The sequence below is a fragment of the Chroicocephalus ridibundus genome, chromosome 6 (assembly GCF_963924245.1).
Source record: "Chroicocephalus ridibundus chromosome 6, bChrRid1.1, whole genome shotgun sequence".
Lineage (NCBI taxonomy): Eukaryota > Metazoa > Chordata > Aves > Charadriiformes > Laridae > Chroicocephalus > Chroicocephalus ridibundus.
The window spans coordinates 61,428,832-61,448,297 of record NC_086289.1 but is presented as its reverse complement, the minus strand read 5'-3'; the positions used below and the strand labels follow the sequence as shown (position 1 = coordinate 61,448,297).

The window sequence follows — 19,466 nt, the reverse complement described above, 5'->3', positions numbered from 1 at the left end:
TGATCCTCCTGGTTGTTGTGACACAGCGTGAGCCAATGCTAATAAGGGTATGGGGAGGGAGAGAGGCAGCCGGCATTTCCAGCTGGTGGTCAGAACTTCCAGCCTCACTGCAGGAGCGGCTGTGCCTTCTTATTCCACTTACCGAACTTGATGTTCGAGCGCTCAAAAGTATTTCCACGTGCTCTAAGACAAGCTTTAGCTGAGATGGGAGAAATTTAGCACTTGTGGAAAATTTTTTATCCGATAATAATTATATTATTGAGACAAAAAAAAAAAAACATTCAAGAGAGTGTCTGAAACATGCCTCATCTGCAGCACTTTGGCATTTTTGTAAAATACCTCAAGGAAACTGAGATGACTTTTTTTGGTAATAGCGGATGCATTTTAAACCCTCCATGACAGTCATTCAAGCGGAACAGGGAGACTGTCATGAAAATTCCAGGTTGTACCTGTGTGGTTGAATTTCTGCACGGTTCAATTACAGGACTTCAGCTGATCTGGCCTAGGTGTGAAATCACCCCGGCAGCTCATCTGCGTACCGGGGGCATGATGTACTTCAGAGCCCTGGATTATCATGCCAATTCATCCTCGCTATTAAAAAATCCAAGTGCAGGGAAGTGGCATCCCTAATAAACTAAAAACTTTCCTTATTGACCCCTTGCTTTCACCCTTCCTAGCTTGGAAGCAAGAGCCTGCCTCCCTTGGTACAGCAGAGGAGCTACAAACACAGACCACAGCTTTGTAACAGCGAATAACTGTCAAAAGCAGCCCAGAAGATGAGGCAGAGTCCGCCACATCTCCCCTCACCACCCCCTCTTTTCAAACGTCAAAATACCGGAGATTTTGTCTGAGAAAAGTCAATACCTCAGCAGTCTCTGTTTTCTGTGTCCTCATTCGTCACATCCCTAAAAATAATAAAAACAACAGACAATTCAGGCAGGTGAACATCCAGCTGAAGTTTTTAAGTCAGTCACTTCAATGCGTCTGTCACCTCAGATGGCTTATGGTGAAAGACGGACTACCACAAATACGCTGCTACTTCTGCAACGTCCAATTATTTTAAGACGTCCTTCCCACATGCAGCAAGCCAAGTTTGAAAGGCAACAGTAAAGCACGCGGGTTACTCCAATCCACCTTGCCAAGGGATTTATTTGGACATCCCATAAGGTTAAAATTTGATTTAGTCACCTTCATCCTCGCAGCTAAAGCCTGAACCCTAAGCCAGGAAGAACCTGATCATGTTGTTTCCCTTTCCCTCCTGACTGTGTTTACACTGAGCTTTTTAGGTAAGACTTCTGCCATCACATGCTGTCTCCTACAGCCAATGACAATGGCTGTGACAGAAGCACCGGTGAGAAACACACTGCGATCAGGGCATCCAGACAGGCTGAAACCATCCTCTGTGCAGGCTGAAGCGTTAGTGACTCCTCTACTGCGCATCTCCTGCTCTGAGAAACTTGAAACAAAAATCCTCCAGGGATCAAGGACTGCCTGGAGTTCCTGCTCTAGGAGATGAGCGACTTGAGGCAAGACTTCGTCCCTTCTGGGAAAGACCCATAACAGGCTTTTCATCAAACTTCTCTACTTGCCATCGCATAACAGGCTCAGAGGCACGTGGGGCATGTCAGGAGGGCCAGGCAGGTATCGATGTACCAGCAGGTACCGGTAAAGAGAGCTAGGACTGCCAGGACCTTCAAGAGCCACCTGTGATGACATCAGGCATAAAAGGAGGACAGAGCATCAAGGACTGTAATATAGGTAAATAAAATTAAGTCATTATTACCAGCCAGTATTAGACAGGAGATTTAGCTAGACAATGTCTTTTTAGTAGTTCTGTAGAACCTAATGACGTTGCTATTCAATCCAATAGTTGCCAGCAAAACAGAACAATTTAGAAAGCAATTAATTTCCCAATGTCAGTTTTTGCAAAGCTAATTTCAAAACTCACATTGCTGCAACTTCAGAATCCAAAAGCACTTACTGTGCACTGCACTGAATAAAGGCCCCAACTACCAGCACCTATTTGAACAAAACCACCACTGACACACTGCTCATTTCCTTATTGAAACTTGTCAGCTGGAGTTGACTCAAATCTATTGAAATAAAACCCACTGGAGGCCCTTTTTCCACCCTCTCCTCCTGCTGTCCAGGGCTCCTCACCCAGCTGCACGTGCAAAGCCGCACAAGTCAGCAGTGCACGCTACGCTGTGGAGAAAAAAAAAAAAAAAAATCAAGGGCTGCAGTGTTGCAATTTTCCTGGGGAAAGAGAGACTAAGGAACCTTCACCCTGATTTTACCTGACCTCCAAGACCCAAGGGCTCACAGACACACAGCGAATGCATCAACTGCCAACAACACGCAGAGTGGAGCCACGCTGGATAAAATATTTACTTTTTTTGTTTCATAACTACGCAACAAAGTTAGGCCTCCTGAGCCCTCCCCTCCAACTGGCAGTGCCAGCAAAGCTTAGCAGATCAGCAACAGTACAAACAAGACACATTTTCAGATGTCTGCATTTTTTTTTCCCTCCCTTCTATAAAGGCAGACTGAGGAAGTGCAAAGGGAAATCTAGAGGAAGCAACCTGCCCAGCTCCCAAGCAGGGACTATTTTAGGATAAAGGAAGGCTGACAAGGTTCAGATGTCAACATTTAGCAGTGGACAGTATTTCAAATATTTACACAGCCATGTCCCTTTCTGAGGGAATCGCAAACAGCAGGGCTTTTTGCGCCAGAACCGCTAGACAGAAGGGGAAGCGCTATCAAGAAGAGGCTGAGCTCTTCCCTCACTCATCCAAGTCAGGACGTCGAGCTTTGGGGATCAAACACAGGCATGTTCAGGAGTGGGGACTGTAATTTATGAACAAAACAGTATATTCAGGGACCTAAAATAAACAACAGACAAGACCAGAGATAACAATGCTTTATTTGTACATTTCAGCAACAGGAGAAATAATTGAAGATGAAATTATCTGCTTTGTTGTAAAGTATAAAAACATTTAATTATAAATATTTAGCTAAAAAAGCGTGATTTATAAAATATAATCTGTGAAGATATATACACACAGTTTAATTGTTTAGCAATTCTTTCACCTGACATTAAAGAGTAGAGGTTTTTCTATTTATTATTCCACACTCACAGTTTAGTGCTCACAGTTTAAGAAGCAAAACAGACAAGTGAAAAGAGGACTGGTGAGTTTCGTTTCAGAAAGAAAAAAATACAATAAAACGCACGAACTGGGGCAATACCAGAGTCAGAATTTGAGCAAATCCACATTTCGAGAGAGGTCTCTGAGGGAACACAGCTCCCCTGCCGTGACCTACAACATATATATCCAGACAAGCAGTGGGCATTTTAACATTTGTGGGCAAGTTTCCCGTGTCTGTGACAGAAAATGGCTAATGCTATAGTGCAAGCCCTCCAAATTCGGTTCAGCTAAGTGTGCTCACCTTGCTGCTCTTCCCTTCTTGAGCAGGGATTGCTCAGTATGCTGGGCTGGTGGTATCTGTTGTGGCTCTGATGAAATCAGTGTGTCACCTTCGTGATTCACAATATGCACAAATTTCCAAATAGAAAACCCCAGTGTGCCATCTGATTGAATCGTCCAGCTGGCAATATCCCTTAAAAACAGATACAGCTGCCTAAGGCTGGAAAATACAGTGAAGCCGTACAGTACACTAAATGTGATGGAATGTGAAAGAAGACACATGGTCAGGCAACTCAGTTTTCTATTCCTCATTTAAGAGAGCCAGCTTCCTCGCTTCGAAGTCTTGGGAAATCTCGACTCTTATCAAAAGATCTGTTACTATGGCACTTCGAGAAGAAAAACTGGAAGACTCTCCAACATGCTGGGTGGCAGAAAATGCTACAGGAAATGATAATTAATTTGATCCATGTCCCTAGTAACTATCTTTCTTTCTTCACAGTGTTTTCACGGTGCCTGCAGCACAGGGCTTTGAAGAAGAAGAAAAGGGATAGCCAAGGATGCATGACAACTCCCAACAGCAGTACAAACATATAGGAAGTCAAGCTGTAATTTGTACACCCTGATTTACACGAGACCTCACTACTTGCCTGTAAGCAAGGAATGAATTAATACGGGGTTGCGAAGAAAAAGAAAGGTTGCCTAGAAAAGAAGGAAAGGATGAAGCAGGCAAACATGACACGTGTCAGTGCTCACCCGTGATTTGCTACCTGCTGTTTCTGCTTCAGGGTGATGTGCTCCCGACAGTTCAGAGCAAACAGCACGTATGCAGCTCTTACGATTCACATCGTTATGAATGCATAGTAACTGCAAGAGTTGTGCCCTTAGAAACTCAGGAGGATCTTCAGGAGAGGAAGGCTAGCAAAGCTGTAATGAGTTTTAGGCAGGATCCAGGCAGTTCTCTCCAGGTAGAGCCCTGATCTGGGAAACGTACCAAGTCATGTGCAATCTCAGAGTGCATATTGGCTGGTCAGTTACTGGGTAAATGCAGACTTCAACTCCCTGAAAGCTGCCCGGCGGTGTTTCCTTTCCTCCTCTTCCCGCTTTCGCTCATCCTGCTCAGCTTTTATCTCTGCTTCAAACTTACTGGCTGAAGAGAGGGCTTGAACCTTTACAGGACAGAAAATAAAAGAGCGTCAAGCCTTGCATCAGGGGGAGAGCCAGAGGCCGAACTATTCCCAGATGAGCAACGCAGAACTGTTTGCTGCACCTCCCAGCACTTACTGGGAAGCTCTGTCAGGATGGGTCAAGTATTAATTACACTGCAGTGCTTGGGTATTTACACCCAATACCTGTTAGCTCGCTTGACTTTAACATCAATAAAAGAAAGGTCATTTGCTAATAAGTCACTAACAAGCGACCAAAACGATGCCGTCGGTACCGGGTCACATACATTCTTTCTGTAAGCAGGCAGCACAGCATAAGTTGTGAGTACACAGTGGGAGAAACTACTGCAGAAAACAGTTCTGAATCACAGCCAAATCTGAGAACATCATACTACACCACGGATAATCTGCAGATCAAAGAGACATTGTTTATTTGCTGGCTATTTTTCCAGCTTTCATCTCAGTACATCTGCTGTGCAATAGCTGTGTTATACTCTTGGGAAAAAACTTCTTATATAAACAAGCAGGATTATTTTCTCTCCGAGAGAGCTTTCAAAAAGGGTGCTTTGTCAGCTTCGAATGGTATAAAGCTCTTTCTGCAAACCCCAGGACACTGCAGAACAATTTTCATTCCAAAGGTTACAGAGAGCTGCTTGAGAAAGAGATGTCTGAAATCCTACACTCCAAAACACACCATTCACCACCAAACTCGGCACGTTCAGGTTGACGGAGGTTTTGCAAAATGGGAAACTCAGTCCCATTAGTTTCCAGGACGCTTTTGTCTTTAAAAGCAGGCACCCAGTTAGTCCCATAGAGCTCCCAGCCCCAGGGAGACGGGTCAGCCAGTCAGCTCTACCAGGGTAAGACCCACAGCAGAGACAGTGAATTAAGCCATTCTAGTGCTGACTGATCTGCAGAGGAAGGTGCAGCTAGAGTCCAACATACAAGTTTGAAGGGAAAAGCTATGGCTGAGTTTAGGAGGAGGGGGTGAGGCATGAAATACACATCTTTTTAGCTAGGGAGAAATCTGGCAGCATCTTCTATTGAAAAGCAAGCAGGGTCAGAGTCCCAGTGGCAATTAAGGCCCACATGCAGAGCTTTTTCATGTTCCTCTGTGCCACACCATACCTTAGCTTCAAAGAAGTTCTTGGCTCCTTTGACTCCCTCAATGGAGACATCTATCTCCGAGAGCTTCGCAAGAGTCAACAGGCCGCTGTCCTCCTCAAGCTCCCCAGCTGCAGCTTTATGGAAAATCAGCAGGAACTAGCAAGACAGAGAGGAAACATTCAAGTTCTTCACTGAGGCTCAAACAGCTTCAAATGCAAACAGCGCAGACATTTACCTGGAGGTGGCTGGAATTTATGTTTCTGAGCAAAGGAAACGGCATCTATATAAGTGAAGCGGCACCATGCTCCAGTGCCCTGGCTCTGGTACACAGCCCTGTTGGACTAAGAGTTAGAAATCTCCTAGGAATAAGCTTTCCTGGGGGGCAGAGCACTGGTGAAGCACAGGTCCTACCGAGCCTGGGCCACTACTTGGCCAGAGGAAGGAAGGCACCTCTCCCCCTGCCTAGTACAACCACACATGTACACCTCTTTATGTCCCCACACCGTAATGCTGTATTCACAAGCACACACCCCCCCCCGCCCCAGCTTCCCCAGTGTTCCGGGGGATCAGGTCACATCCCAGGACAACGGAAGGGGAAAATAAAAATCAACACCAATGCACCAAAACAAATGTCAAACGCACCAGGAGAACAGAACATAGTTACTTCAACTCGTCCCTTGTCTAGGGCATGGGAAAAGTGACTTAAATCAACCTTTGACCTATGCCTCAGCCTCCTCCAGGGAACCCCGGCTGGTTTCACTAAGGTGACCAAAGCCTATGTATTGGTGTCATGACCATAAAATAACATGCAGGAGAGCTTCTCTAGGACCTGTCAGAGGTCAGGTCAGAGGTACGCCCTTGTGATAATCAGAGTGGCTTGAACAAGTCTCCACAGAGCAACTGGCTTGGAAACCTTTGTCCTGCGCTGGACCATAGACGTTTAACAAATCCGGAGTCACTACAGCAGAGTGCATATTGGCAAGTGAACTGGAAAAGGAAACAAAGAGCCGTACCGCCCTCCAGGAAAGCACACTTTATTTTTAAGCAGGCAAGTCTTGTTCCTTCAGTAAAAAAAAAAAAAAAAAAAAAAAAAAAAAAAAAAAAAAAGACCTCTGCACCACCTTCAAGCTGCTAACCAAACTCCAGGTTAAGATGTGGATGCTCTATGCGTAATTTGAGAGGTCCTGTAACTCCCTGCTATTCTTGGCCACCCCAGGAGGTGTCTTGAGGCTTGTCACAGCACGGAAGGAACAGAGATGGGGACAAATCACTCAGGTACAAAAGGAGCACAAGCAACAAAGCTGTGCCATTGCAGCACTTCAGTCCAGGGCAGAAGGCTGCAAATACTACATAGGTTTGCCCTGAAATCCATTTGCACTGGGACACCAAATATCGCTAGTGCTGTGCTCCACAGAGTGTCAGGCTTGGGACTTTGCCTTTTTCTTACAGAGAGCCCGAGCTGTCCCGGAGGAGGGCAGCAGAGTCCCAGCATTCGTGCTGAGCCAGCCCCTAAAGCCCTTGCCTGCTTCAAGTTGCTCGCAGAAGCTGGTGGAAATGCAAGAATTTGGGAAGGCCTCCCATGGGGAAGGGTGTGGAGATGACGGCAGCGCTGGCTGCCCCCTCGCAGAGGCCGTGTCACCAGGCATTGCTTCATGCAACAGCCTCGTAACCCGTGTGCGCTCAGCACAGAGCAGCCAGAAAGCAGGCTGTGCTTGGGGACAAAACTTTTCCCCTCCAAACTCATAGAAGAAGTTTAATGACGCTCTGCTGAATGGGCAGAACATCCTGCTCAGAAAGAAACCAAATCCTCCCCAAAATACCCTCTCCTTCTGCTCAGATCCGCTGGGCTCAGGCTACTTCCTCTCCTCCCCCACCACCCGGCATGGGGACACAGAGGGCTGGCAGCCAGGCTGGCATTAGTCATGGTTCCTTCTCACAGTTTCTGCTCCACCCTGCAAGTCCCACTTCCTGGCATTGGAAAAGGGCAGCGGAGGCAGCACAATCCTGAGGTCTAGTACAGCTGTCGCCTGGGGAGGGACTGGAAACACCCAGTCATGAGTACAAGTGTGCATGAATCATCCTGAAACTAAGGGATGGAGCAGCAATCCTCCAGTGTAATATGGGCTGCCACAGCAATCCTCCGGTGGAATACGGGCTGCCGTGGCCAGGAAAGACAGACTGAGCTAAAGGAAACCAGGGGCTAAGCCACCGGTTGGGGCAGACACAGCATTAACATCAGCCCCAAGGACCCAGTGAGGTGGACTATGGGGCACCATGCTGGTTTCCACAGGAGCAATCCTTCCTCACAACAGCACACTGCCTGCAGCTCACCAGTTAATTGCCCTCAAGGCATCAGTCCTTACTACCTAGATAACAGCAGCAGTCTGCTGCATTCAGCTCCTATTCCCAGCCTGTCTCACACCCTTGCTGAGCCCAGGACACATCACATGCAGCTAAGCCTCAGGGAAATGTCAACAGAGAAGCAAAAGTGAATAACCTTGGTACCTTTGAAAGCTGCGCTCTCAAGGAGGACAACATGACACAGACTTTCTGCCCCACTGACCTCACAAGAGATAAGAGTTGTCTCTGCTCTCACGTCCTTCACGATCCAAGACCTACCCCACAGTGCCAGGTCTCAGAGCAATGCTGCAGTTGCGCTGCCCCACTGCACACCATGCTGGCCTCAGGGACGTGAGGGAAGGTACGGGATTGACCGGCAGCAGCCTTGCAACAGCCTGCCAGAAAAGCGGTGCCACCCAAGGCTATGGTTTGCACCAACCCTGCTAGCAAACACGTGATGTGGGTCAGCATTTAAGCTGGTGTGGGCGCAGGGAGACAATGGGTGGATTTTTGCGGGTTCTAGATAGCAGCTACCATTAGACATTACTATTACAGCAATTAACCCTGGTTTCCTGTGGTAATGACGGAACTAGACAGTCAGAGGTGGTTTCCCCCCCCCACACACACACACTGTACCTATCTTTTTAAGCCTAAATTTCATTGCTTGAGTCACAGAGGGAGTCTTGTGCAGTTAGTTGTTGATGTATTGATGGACGCTCAAAGGTCGATGGTAGAAGGCAGCTTTCCTAACAGGGCCAGCAGCAAGTCAGAGCCATACAAGCCTGCCTTCCAGGCAACAGCTTACCTGGGATGGGAGGACATGACACTGCTCAAAGCAGCAGCAAAACGTGACCTACTGCAAGTGAAAGAGGTCCTTACCAATTGTCTGGCCAGGCCAGAAACAGCATGTCTTCAGGCAGGTATGTCAGGACTCGATATGCTCTGGAGAGGCAGACAGGAGCCCTCCAGTGCTCAAGTTACACTCTGCCGAGTTTGGACACTCATTTAAACCAGGGTTTCTCCTTGTGTTGTCAGAGTGCCTCAAGTCAGCTCGGTCACTTTCCATGTGCTTGCTTGTCACCACCGGGAAGCAGAGTGGGGCAGGGCTACGAGCTGGTTCAAGGCCTCCTCACCCACTGAGAAATCCACCTCCCCGCCAGTCCTCTGCCTGAACACAGCAGCTAGACACCGCGCATCTGCAACATGGCAACAAGCATCCTGCTCCTCTCTACCACAGGAAGCTTTGGATACATGCCAAAGCTGCTGTGTAATTCGTCCCCAGAGCTCTGCCAGTGGTGCTCCTTCGTTCCAACCCATGTGCCACTCAAGCTTGCATTTGCTTGACCATCGTTTTGCATCTGGTGAGAAGCTACAACAGCACCAGCTGCCGCACGCTGCCTGCCAAGGGCTGGTGGCACAGGCAGCCCGTGCCAGCTGATGGGCGGCCGTGCAGGGGGCTGTGCTCCAAGCAGGTGGTGGCAGAAGAGGAGCTGCTCCGCCACTTGTGCTGCACCACTGGTGCCAGGACACCACGGCATCTTCCAGAGCCTTGGGGATAAAGGCACTTCTCTTTCGCAGGAGAGCCCCTGCAGCAAACCCAGAAGCTGGCTGCAGCTCTTCAGCCAGGGTGAAGGGTGGCCCAGGGGGCATGCAGGGAGAACTCCTCCAGCCCACACAGTGATTTGGCAAGCGCAGTCTGACCTGGGGCCAAGAGCATGGTGCTCTTCCTGCTCCACTGGATTCTTTGCTACCCCTGGTTCACCTCTGACCTGGCACATCTCCTTCCCTGCCCAGGGGAGTTGCCAGTTTAGGGCTTTGCTGGTGTGAACTGACAGGCTCTCACTTGCCGGATTTGCTTGTCTTTCCCCCTCTCTATGGGCCAGACCCTGTAATCCAACAGTTTTTGGCCTCTGTCTTCTACTGCTGTCCTCCAGCAGCAAAGGAAATGCGACAAAACCCTTGGGGGACAAAAGCAGGGGGAGATGGTGTGACATGCCAGCACAGAGATGGTGCAGCAGCTCTGCGAGCTGCCAGTCACCTCTCACACCCCAACCAGCCCAGCAGGCCATGGGCCCTGGCTGCTCATCCTCCCTCCCAGGCACTGCCAAAGGTCCCGGCATGTCCGAGATGAAGAACTTTATGTCCCGAGCTGACGTGCCTGAGGAGCTGTCGGTTAATTCAGAAAGCCACAGCGTGACATACACTTCTGACTGAGACAGCAATCAAAGTCTGGGAGGAGGAGATGATGCAACAGGAGGTTTTGGTATCTGGTCTCCTCCTTCCTGCTGAGATGAGCTGGGTGCCTTTGAGTGCGTGCAGGTCACCGCTCACATTCCCTCTTCCTGTCTGGCAGCAGTTCCTGGCCTGCCCACGCTGCTCGCAGCGGTCTCAGCACAGCGGTGACAGACAGACCTGTTCGCTGTGTGTCCCTGCTGAGCCAGCATGCAGTACCAAACTGCTGCATCACCACATTTATTTGTCGCTGCAGGGAGGTGACCACCCCTCGTGAAGCTTGCTGTGGCTCGTCACTGTGCAATCCAGAGAGCTACCCAGTATAAACTGGAAGAGGAAGACTCCTGCAGCCATGAGACAAACTGCTCTGAGCAGAGCCCTCGCCCTGCACCTGAAATGAGGCCTGAGTCACTATACTGCAGGAGCCCAGCAATAAGACCTTGTGACTGAAGGGACATCCACCTACAGCAGGAGCTCTGTCGGCACTCCCAGGCAGCTGCAGCAAGGCTTAAATGTGCTCCCAAAGCAAGCAGGGAGGTTGGAGAGCTTTGGCATCAGGTACCGTTACTGCCACATGGAGATGGATGTTGACAGTGGTTCACACCTCAAGCTCCCCCTGGCATGGGGAAGCTCACCTGCTTTTCCACTGCACCCCACAGCTGGAGAAACACAGAGGGGACAGGGGTACCTACATCTGGAGTACAGGGCCTGGCTGCCGCCTCCTTCCACCCCATAGCCACATCCCTGTCTGCTCCCACAGCCATCCTCACCTCACGGAAGCTGAGCTTCCCGTCAAAGTCTTCATCCACCTCCTTGATCATGTTCTTCAGCCCCAGGTGGGTCTGCGGGGCTCCCAGCTTTTCCATCATCAGCTTCAGCTCCATCAGGTCAATGTACCCATCTCGTCCTGAGTCGTACCTGCAGGATGCAAAGGGGAGGGGGTCAGCCTTCATCATCCCCCGTATCCATCTTCCCAGAAGAGGAACTGTGCAAATGGATAAAGTCATAGGGCGATTCAAAGCTTGGTGGAGAGAGGAAGCTGCACAACACAGCCAGTGCTGAGATATATTAAGCTCAGGGAAGTAGTGGGCAGCTTTCTGAGCTGTCTCATCAGAGAGAGAAGTGCTCAGGGGAGCTCAGACCAAACCACCCACACAGAAGGAGCAATGGAGGAACTCGGCTTATCTCAGCGGGATTTCCATCTCGCCCACTTGCATGTCCAGTACAAAGGTTACTTACACACAGCTTACACCATGCACCAGCACGGTGAGGCAAAGGCACGCTGGAGCCAGCTGCTGCCAGGTCTCCTGCTTATTTAGCAGAGAAAGAGGGAGCAGAGACCAACCAGAACCTCCCAGCAGAAAGCAGCTATCTTTCTTTGTAAGCAAAACACACCCCCTCTAGCTGTTAAGATCTTTCCTCTCTGAAATGATTTTGTAATACACAAGCACTGTGCTTCAGGGCAGCTGTTTATTCAGTGTCCCCGGGCAGAGCAGAACGGCAGTCCTGGGGAGTACAGCAATCCTAGCTGGTGCCAGGGGCTGCACCACGGGGCCAGGCTGGCAGAAGAAACCAGTGCCCACCTCTAGGAGCAAGAATGGAGGGGGACCATGCTCCCAATGGAGCACAAAGGACCTCAAGTACCCTTTGTAAGAGGAGAGGGCACCCGTGCAAGGGGCAGAGCGCTTTAGGGATGGGGAGGCAGTGACCTGCCGTGCTCAGCCTGCGACCAGGCACCAATTCCTCCCGACATCCACTGCGGGTGCGAGTAAAGCATCCAGCCCACCGAGCAACCAGCACTTCACACCTACCAGGACCATCACCGTGTTTCAAAGTCCAAAGGCCGGAAGGATGGGCGCTGTGCTGTCAGCAGCCTGTCAACAGCCCTCCCTCATCCTGGTCCTGCCACTGGGGTCCAGCACAGGGCCAGGGGCTGGCATGGAGGATGGGGCAGGGTCTGCCAGGCTGGGCTCAGCTCTGGTGCACAGCCCGCCATTGCCCCCTTGCCACCATCTCAACCCTGACAGAATTAAATCCTTTCAGCTATTCAGAAAGGAAACACTAGGCACAGCGCTGAAGCTTTCCTGTTGGCGGGAGCCCATCAAACTCTCCCACTCATCATCTTTCATTGACTGTTAGCTCTCTTCCAAAGAAGTGAGGGCAGAAGCCATCCCAGACCAAGACCTGCACAGTTGTGGTTACGCTGGAAGAAAGCCCTTTCCAGCTGAGAAACCTCACAGCCACAGAGGAGGCTGTGGCAGAGGAAGGCACAAACAAAGCCGCTGGCTCCGAGCTGCTCGCAAGCGTGGGCAGTGTGAGGCAGGGCTGCAGCCAAGAGCTCTGCCCCTGCTTTCACAAGCACGGGCACAGGGTGCTTTTCCCAAAAACTGGTGTGGCCTCCACAGCTTTCCAGAGTCCCACCACCTCTGCAACCATCTCTTAGACTCTCTGTCCCTCTTTGTTTCCAAGGGTCCCAGACCCCAAATGACTGGCGCACAGCTCCTGCTACCAATCTGTCTGCACGCTCTGCACCCAGCGAACCCTCAAGCCCACCAGGCCAAACAGCTTTCTGGAAAACTAGGAAAGAAACCTCTGTCGGAGCAGAAACCAGGCCACAGACCTGAGACGTCACGGGGAGGAAAGGCAGCAGGTTCATCACAGCAAGGAAGGCATCAGTTAATTAAGGCACACGTTCACAGCATTACCCAGCCCGGCTCCAAGACGCACTTTCGAGACCTCACAGAAGCATAGTAAGTGCAATATTTAATTGTCAATTTGCTTTTCCTTTAAATTTGGGAGAAACAGCATGGAGCTGTTTCTCCAGAGCAAGGCAATTGGAGAGGCAGTGCCTTTGATCAGATAAAGCAGCAAAGCATATCGTGGCAGGAGGCACTTGGAATTGGGGGTTTTATTTTGGCCCCAGCAAGCTCACGCTACCCTTTGGCTGGGTGCAGAAGCAGGACTACACCGAGATCCCCACCAAAGGCTGCCCATCCAGGGTCAGGACACTGCCCAGCCCCTCTTGGAGGCACTGTATAATGGAGATGAAGGCAGAAGGAGGGCACGCACCCAGCCCGCACCTGCCATGCTCGCCTCACCCTTCTGCTACAGACGCTACCTGCGGGCAAACACCAGCCCTCGGTGCCTGCCCTGGCACTGAGCCTGGGGGCAAAACACGCTGCCCTGAAAGGGTTAAGCGTGGGGCACGGCTCCAGGGCTCGTCCCCCCTGCAGAGAGGCAGCACAAAGCCAGGATTGTGAGAAATGGGGTCTTGCCAGCAACTGGCTGCGGCGGCAGAGCGAGCGGCGCGCTGTACCAGCCGCACAATGGGTGTTCAGCACACCAGGCTGGGGTACAGCTGGTGCCGAGATGCACCCCAAAATCAGGTTACCAGTCCCTTGCAATGGGGGACAGCCACACAGAGGGACACTGAAGCCCCTGGACTTGCAGTGCCAGCCCCGCAGAGCAACAGCAGCACCCTGAAAACTGCTGCATTCCCTCCCAGCCCCCTTCGCCTCCTAAAACAGCCTGAGTATTTTAGGACCTGGGTACAGCCACTCGGCTGCCACAGAGCTGCGCAGCCAGACTATTTAGGGAGAGGCGTATTTATAGGGCATGAGAGACAGCGTAATTCATTCCCCGCCGCCCCCCCGCAGGCACAGGCACTCGGCACAACAGGGGACAGTGCAGGCTGCACTTTGTTGGTCAGCCAATGCTCCCAACATACCTCAGCTCTACCAAAAAACCCACTGTCTGCTTTTTGGGAGCTCCCTTTCAGGGCCCAGGGCTCCAGCCAGCCCTTGATACCATTCACATCCGTTTCGCCGCCTGCACAGCAGTACTGTCCCAGTGACAGACACCAGCCAGACCTAACAGGCAGCACAGGTGGAGTTGGAGGAGGGCACCAAGGCAAGTTTGGTCCCTGAACGCATTCCAGGGAGCCGTCCTGTACTCCAGGAGTGGCACAGCAAGAGTACACAGCACTCGGGTGCCTCGCCATCACCCGCTGTCCTGCCATAACACCGGAGCTTTGCTTCCTTCAGGCTCAAAGCTCCCTGGGCCGCAAGCCAAGCCTCACCCGGCTGACGCGCAGGCATTAGGGACAGAGGGGCTCTCGTGCTGACTGGCAAAGGCACCTCACATCACAGGCAGACAAGGAAGCCAGCGCCATGGCGGGTCCCCACCTGCGACGGCTGGGATGCCGCAGGCAGCTACAAGCACCGTGGCCAGGCCGATAAGGCTTCACAGCGACGCCGCAGCAGCATTCCTGGCAGCAGATGAGACACAGGCAGCGGTTGCCAAAATCTGCTGCAACAAGGATGCGCCCAGATTCCCACGCTGGCTCACTTCCACCCAGGCTGCAGAGCATGCCTGGCTGCCGAAGCACTGGGGGAGGAAAGCAGGAGCAGAAACTGGGGGGTGGGGGGGGGGTCAGGGAAGAGGGAATACTTGCTGAACAGACTTGTTTAAGAGCAAGAAGTGTGTTACAAGTGATTTCTGCCCAAGTACAATCGTTGCAATGGTGTTACGCAGCACAGCTGGGGAGGGTCACAGCACAGAAGAAAGAAGGGTCAAGAAGGGAGGCAAAAGGAGATGCTGAGGACTGCATCACCGGTACTAACTCTGCAGTCACCTTCCCCAGCGGCCTGAAAAACCCCAAGGGGAAAAAAAAACGGGATAGTTGAATGAGAAATCCTAAATCCTGAAGGATCAAAGAGCAGTTTCTAAACATTCATGCTTCTTGAGAAAGGCTGGAGAGAAAACGTGCCCTCCCTGTACGCATTCGCTGTACCTGAGCTTGCTCCATACGCTATAGACACCTGTACTTTGATGTGCAGTTCCTGCATGCTGCAACGGCCTAATACAGGCTTTGAAATAAAGCAGTCGGAGTAATGGTGCTGAAGTAGTAATAATCTCCTCTTAAATATTTCAAAATCCTTTCTAAGTAGTACTTTATTCCCTCTGAGCATTGCATTTCACCTTACATGGGAGCGGGAGGTGCTGATCCCTTCTCCCTGGGATCCAGTGATAGGTCACATGGGAATAGTTCAAAACTGTGTCAAGGAGGTTTGGACTGGACACAAGGAAGCATTTCTTTACCAAGAGGGCAGTCAGACACTGAAACAGGCTTCCTGGAGAGGTGGTCGATGCCCCAAGCCTGTCAGGGTTTGAGGCACTCGGACTATGCCCTTAACATGCTTTAACTTTGGGGTCAGCCCCGAAGTTGGACGACATGCTGGTTGTAGGTCCCTTCCAACTGAAATATTCCATTCCGTTGCTGAGAGCTTTGGAAACAATTCCTCCGTACCGGGATGGGGACAGGAACAGGCTCCTCAGCCCCACACAGCTCCATCCTCACCAGCTGGGGCAGCAGGAGCTCTCCTGCTCTTAGAGGGACACGAGGGCAAGATGAAAGTCTCCTCCAGCAAGATTTCCTCTGAGATGCTGGGCAAAACCTTGAGGCGGCGAAGCCTGCAGGGCCCAGGCTGGGTGCTTGGCACCTGGGGTGGCCGCATCGCCCTGGGGATGACCTCCCTGACTGCTGGGACTCCAGAGATAGCCGGTCACACTGGGAGCACGGCAGTCCTGGAAGAAGCAGGTCTGCTGCAGCGCATCAGACATGTCCCTCAGCACCAGGGTGCCCGGCACACAAGTGGCTCCAGGAGGGCAAAGGGATGTCACAGCCTCTTCCACCAGCCAGGCACAAGGTGCTCATGAAACACGTGGGCAACAGATGAAATCCCCTCAATACAAAAGCAACAGCAAGGCTGGAATTCCTCCACTCCCTCGCACCCTGAGGATGAAGCTGGTGGCTGTTTTCCTCCCCTCTACATACCTTGGAAAGGTCACTCCCACCAGGCACAGCCTCAACGCCTGGCTTTCACACTCTCCTCTGCCGTTGCCCCAGACAAGATGGCACCAAGGGGAGCTGTGAGACCCCAGAGCTCCTGAGTTCACTCACAAGACTTGGGGAAGGGAGGTTATCATGGTTACCACAGTCCCCACACATTGTCAGAATAGGCAGCTAATTAGGTCACATTATAATTAGCCTGAGCTGCAGACTTCCTGGTCCTTCTGCCAAAAAAAAAAAAAAGAAATTATAAAAATACCCACCCCAAAAGCTGTCTGCACCCGGTGGCCCCTGCATGCTCCTGCACAGTCCCAGCACCCGCAGCAGATACCAACACCCCATCCCTGGGAGAACGGGGACAAAATGGGGGGATGCTGCCAAGAAGAGACTTGGAGAAGAACAGGAAAAGTGAGCCCGGCCACGGCAGCAGGGGCGAGGAGCATCATTTCTGCTTTGGAAGGATGCTCCCAGCACAGCCGGCAGCACACAGCACCTGGATGGAGCACTGGATCTCAGGAAGTTCCACGTTCAGACGAGCCCTTTGCTTCCACCCTGGCAGAGGGCAGTTGCAGCCATCAGCTGTAACGTGGGGACGCCCTGACAGATGCCAGAGCAGCCGCTATCACCAGTGACTCCCTCTTCCCAGAGCACCCTGACCCAGCCCACACTGCACCCAGGTCCTACACGCTCAAGCCTAGTCCAAACGACAGATTTACAAGTCCCACTAAACTAGTAAGAAACACTTTTGGATAGGAAATCCGATAGCAGAAACCTGGCAGTGAAAAGATACATCTCTGCCTGTCAAAGGTTTTTTCATCATTAGCAAGAAACTAAGATTAGTAAGAAACACCAGGTTGTGGTGGCCAGGGCCAATAAGCCATAGGGAGAATAAAAGCCTTAATCACATTAACTCAAGCTCTGAGTGGCAGGAATTAAGGGGAGCATTTCCTCTCTTCCTGGAGCACGTGGTGTCAGCCAGCACTTGAAACGGGTCACTGGGAGCAGATGGAGCAAAGACCAGATCCTGCGCCACGGCTAACACCAGGTGCCTCTAACAGAGGGAAAACCAGGACGGGGGTTTCCGTCCGCCTGTCCGGGGAGCACAGGGGAACACAGAGCCCAGCTCCTTCCCCTTCTGGCATGACCGGCTGGCGCTCAGCTGCAACAGTCCTCACAGGGCGCGCAACGTTTTCCAGCTACATTGACCAGCTGATTAGCATTCAACTGCAAAGCCTAGGTTTCCCCACTTACAAGGCTAGCGTTTAATGAGCTCATTGTTGAAAAATTCGGCTGCAATTCAGCTCTCCCACTTTTTATTCCCCAAACCACCGCTGTTCCTTTCCTTATCCCTATTGAGGCAGCACTCTGGGCTCTCGCTCGCAGCTGCCTGCATCGTTTGTCCCCCTGCCCTCACAGCAGCACATCTCAGCCCTTCGCAGAGCGGGATCCCCTTTAACCATCATCAAAAGGGGTGCAGGAGCGAGCGGAGCAGCAGTCTTGCCCGGACCACCTCCCTTCCTGTGCCCAGCTGCTGACACGACGCTGCCCGTGCAACAAAGAACTCTGGTGAGCTCACAAAAGCTCACCGCCTGGTCTTTGCACCTTGCCCTGACAACCCACGTAGCTCCTCTGTGGTCCTGCCTCCTCACGCCTAGCAACAGCTCACCCCCAGTCCGGGGTGCCTGTGGCCAGCTGGCACACATGGCTGCCGCCCCGACCCCTCTCTGCGGGGCTGGGAGGACATCGGTCCCCAGCAGGTCCCCAGCAGCACAGGGGTTTGTGACGCTGGAGGGAAACCTGAGCACAGGTAAGCAAAGCTCCCCAGGCACAGCCCAACCGCAGGAGCCAGGACGGGGCTCGTGGAGGAGAGAAGAGGGCAGGATCACGGCCCCGGGAAGGGCCAAGCCTTTCTGCTTACAGAAGCATCTCTCTGTGTTGCCACCAGCAGTTCGACTTTAATACAGACCTTCCCTGCCGGGAGGGGATCCCCATCCCAGCCCCCAGGAAGGGGGAAACAAGAGGAAACTGTGCTCAAGCTTTGTGTGGGTGCACGGGAGCGGGCACCGAGCCTGGCAAAGGGGACCGTGGAAGGAGCGACAGCACTGCCGGGTGGAACCAGCCGAGCCACCGGCGACGTCCAGGGCCGCAGTTATGGATGGCAGGTGTCCAGCGCCCGGGACACAGACCCACCAGGTACCCCAGGGTGTGGGGCAGAAGCGCCTGTGCTGTCCCAGCCCACCCATCCCACCCACAGCGTCCCTCAAAGCCACCACAAACAGCCGCCGTCCCAAACGCAGGTAGAGCAGAGGCAACCCCAGGCCCGAGCTCCAGCCCCGAGCCCGAGACAAGCTCTACAAAAATCTACCTCCCCCCAGCCCCCCAAAGCCCGGGGACAATATGGGGATCAGACGGCGCTGGTAACTCGCTGCAGCTTTTTCCAGCCCGACCGCAAAACCACCGAGAAAGACGAACATCTGGCCAAGAGCAGGCAGCCTGTCTCCAGATGTCCCCCCGGGTAAAAACGCCGGGAGGGTCTGCGGGAGGGGCGGGGAGGCAGAGCCCCAAACCCGACCCCCTCCACCCCCAGCCCCGGCCCCCGCCCCACTCACAGGCGGAACATGCGCTCCATGTCCTTGATCTGCCGGCGGCTGAACTCCTTGAACTCGGTGTAGGGGTTGAAGACGGCGGCCCGCCGGGGCTGCGCCGCCCCCTCGTTGATGTCCTGCCGCCGGCACAGCTTGGCGCTCAGCTCCGCGTCCGCGCTGGCCGTCAGGCAGCTCCGCTCCCCCTCGCCCCCGCACGCCACCTCCTCGCCCTTGGCCACCTCCTCGCCCTCCGCTGCCGCCCCGCTCTCCTCCAGCTGCAGGCGCCGCTGCAGCTTCTGCGCCAGCTCCGCCGAGGCCATGGTCCCCCCCTCTTCTTCTCCTTCTTCCTCCTCCCCGCCGCTGCCCGGCGGACCCACTGCTACCCCGCTCCGGCCGGGCCCGCTCCGCCCCGCTCCGCAACTTTATTCCCCTCCACTTGGAAGGGAGCGGGGCGGGACGGGGCGGGACGGGGCGGGGGGAGGCCGGGACGGGGCGGGCGCTTAAGGAGGCGCGGCGGCCGCTGGCGGGGGGGGAGGGGGGCTGGGGGCCGCCCGCCGCTGGGGGGCGGCGTGGGGTGTCCCGTCCCGTCCCGTCCCGTCCCGTTCCCCCCCCCAGCCGGTTGCAACCCCACAAGTTGACCCCCTCTCGTGTACTCTCTCCCACCCGGGATTCGCCCCCACAGGCTGTCCCCCCCACGGCACCCGTGCAGGGAACCCCCCCTTCTCAAGCACAACCTCATGGTCACCCTCCCACGCACCCCCAC

At 53.0% G+C, this 19,466-nt stretch overlaps 1 protein-coding gene across 1 annotated transcript; it reads right to left on the bottom strand.

Moving 5' to 3' along the window:
* Window positions 1–2,905: 2,905 nt before the first annotated feature.
* Window positions 2,906–19,095, bottom strand: EFHD1 (EF-hand domain family member D1). The gene is made up of 4 exons (XM_063339335.1): window positions 18,728–19,095; window positions 11,038–11,185; window positions 5,717–5,851; window positions 2,906–4,591 (listed from the first exon to the last, which is right to left on the bottom strand). Exons 1-4 carry the CDS (start codon window positions 19,021–19,023, stop codon window positions 4,457–4,459), a joined length of 714 nt encoding a protein of 237 aa, XP_063195405.1. The 5' UTR covers window positions 19,024–19,095; the 3' UTR covers window positions 2,906–4,456.
* Between the last annotated feature and the right edge of the window lie 371 nt (window positions 19,096–19,466).

Bases quoted from the DNA above. Each gene is read 5' to 3' on its own strand.
- EFHD1 (XM_063339335.1), bottom strand. From the start codon at position 19,023: ATGGCCTCGGCGGAGCTGGCGCAGAAGCTGCAGCGGCGCCTGCAGCTG. The intron at 11,186-18,727 runs GTGAGTGGGGCG...TGCATCCTGCAG, and splicing joins ATGGAGCGCATGTTCCGCCT to GTACGACTCAGGACGAGATG. The intron at 5,852-11,037 runs GTGAGGATGGCT...CTGTCTTGCTAG, and splicing joins GGAAGCTCAGCTTCCGTGAG to TTCCTGCTGATTTTCCATAA.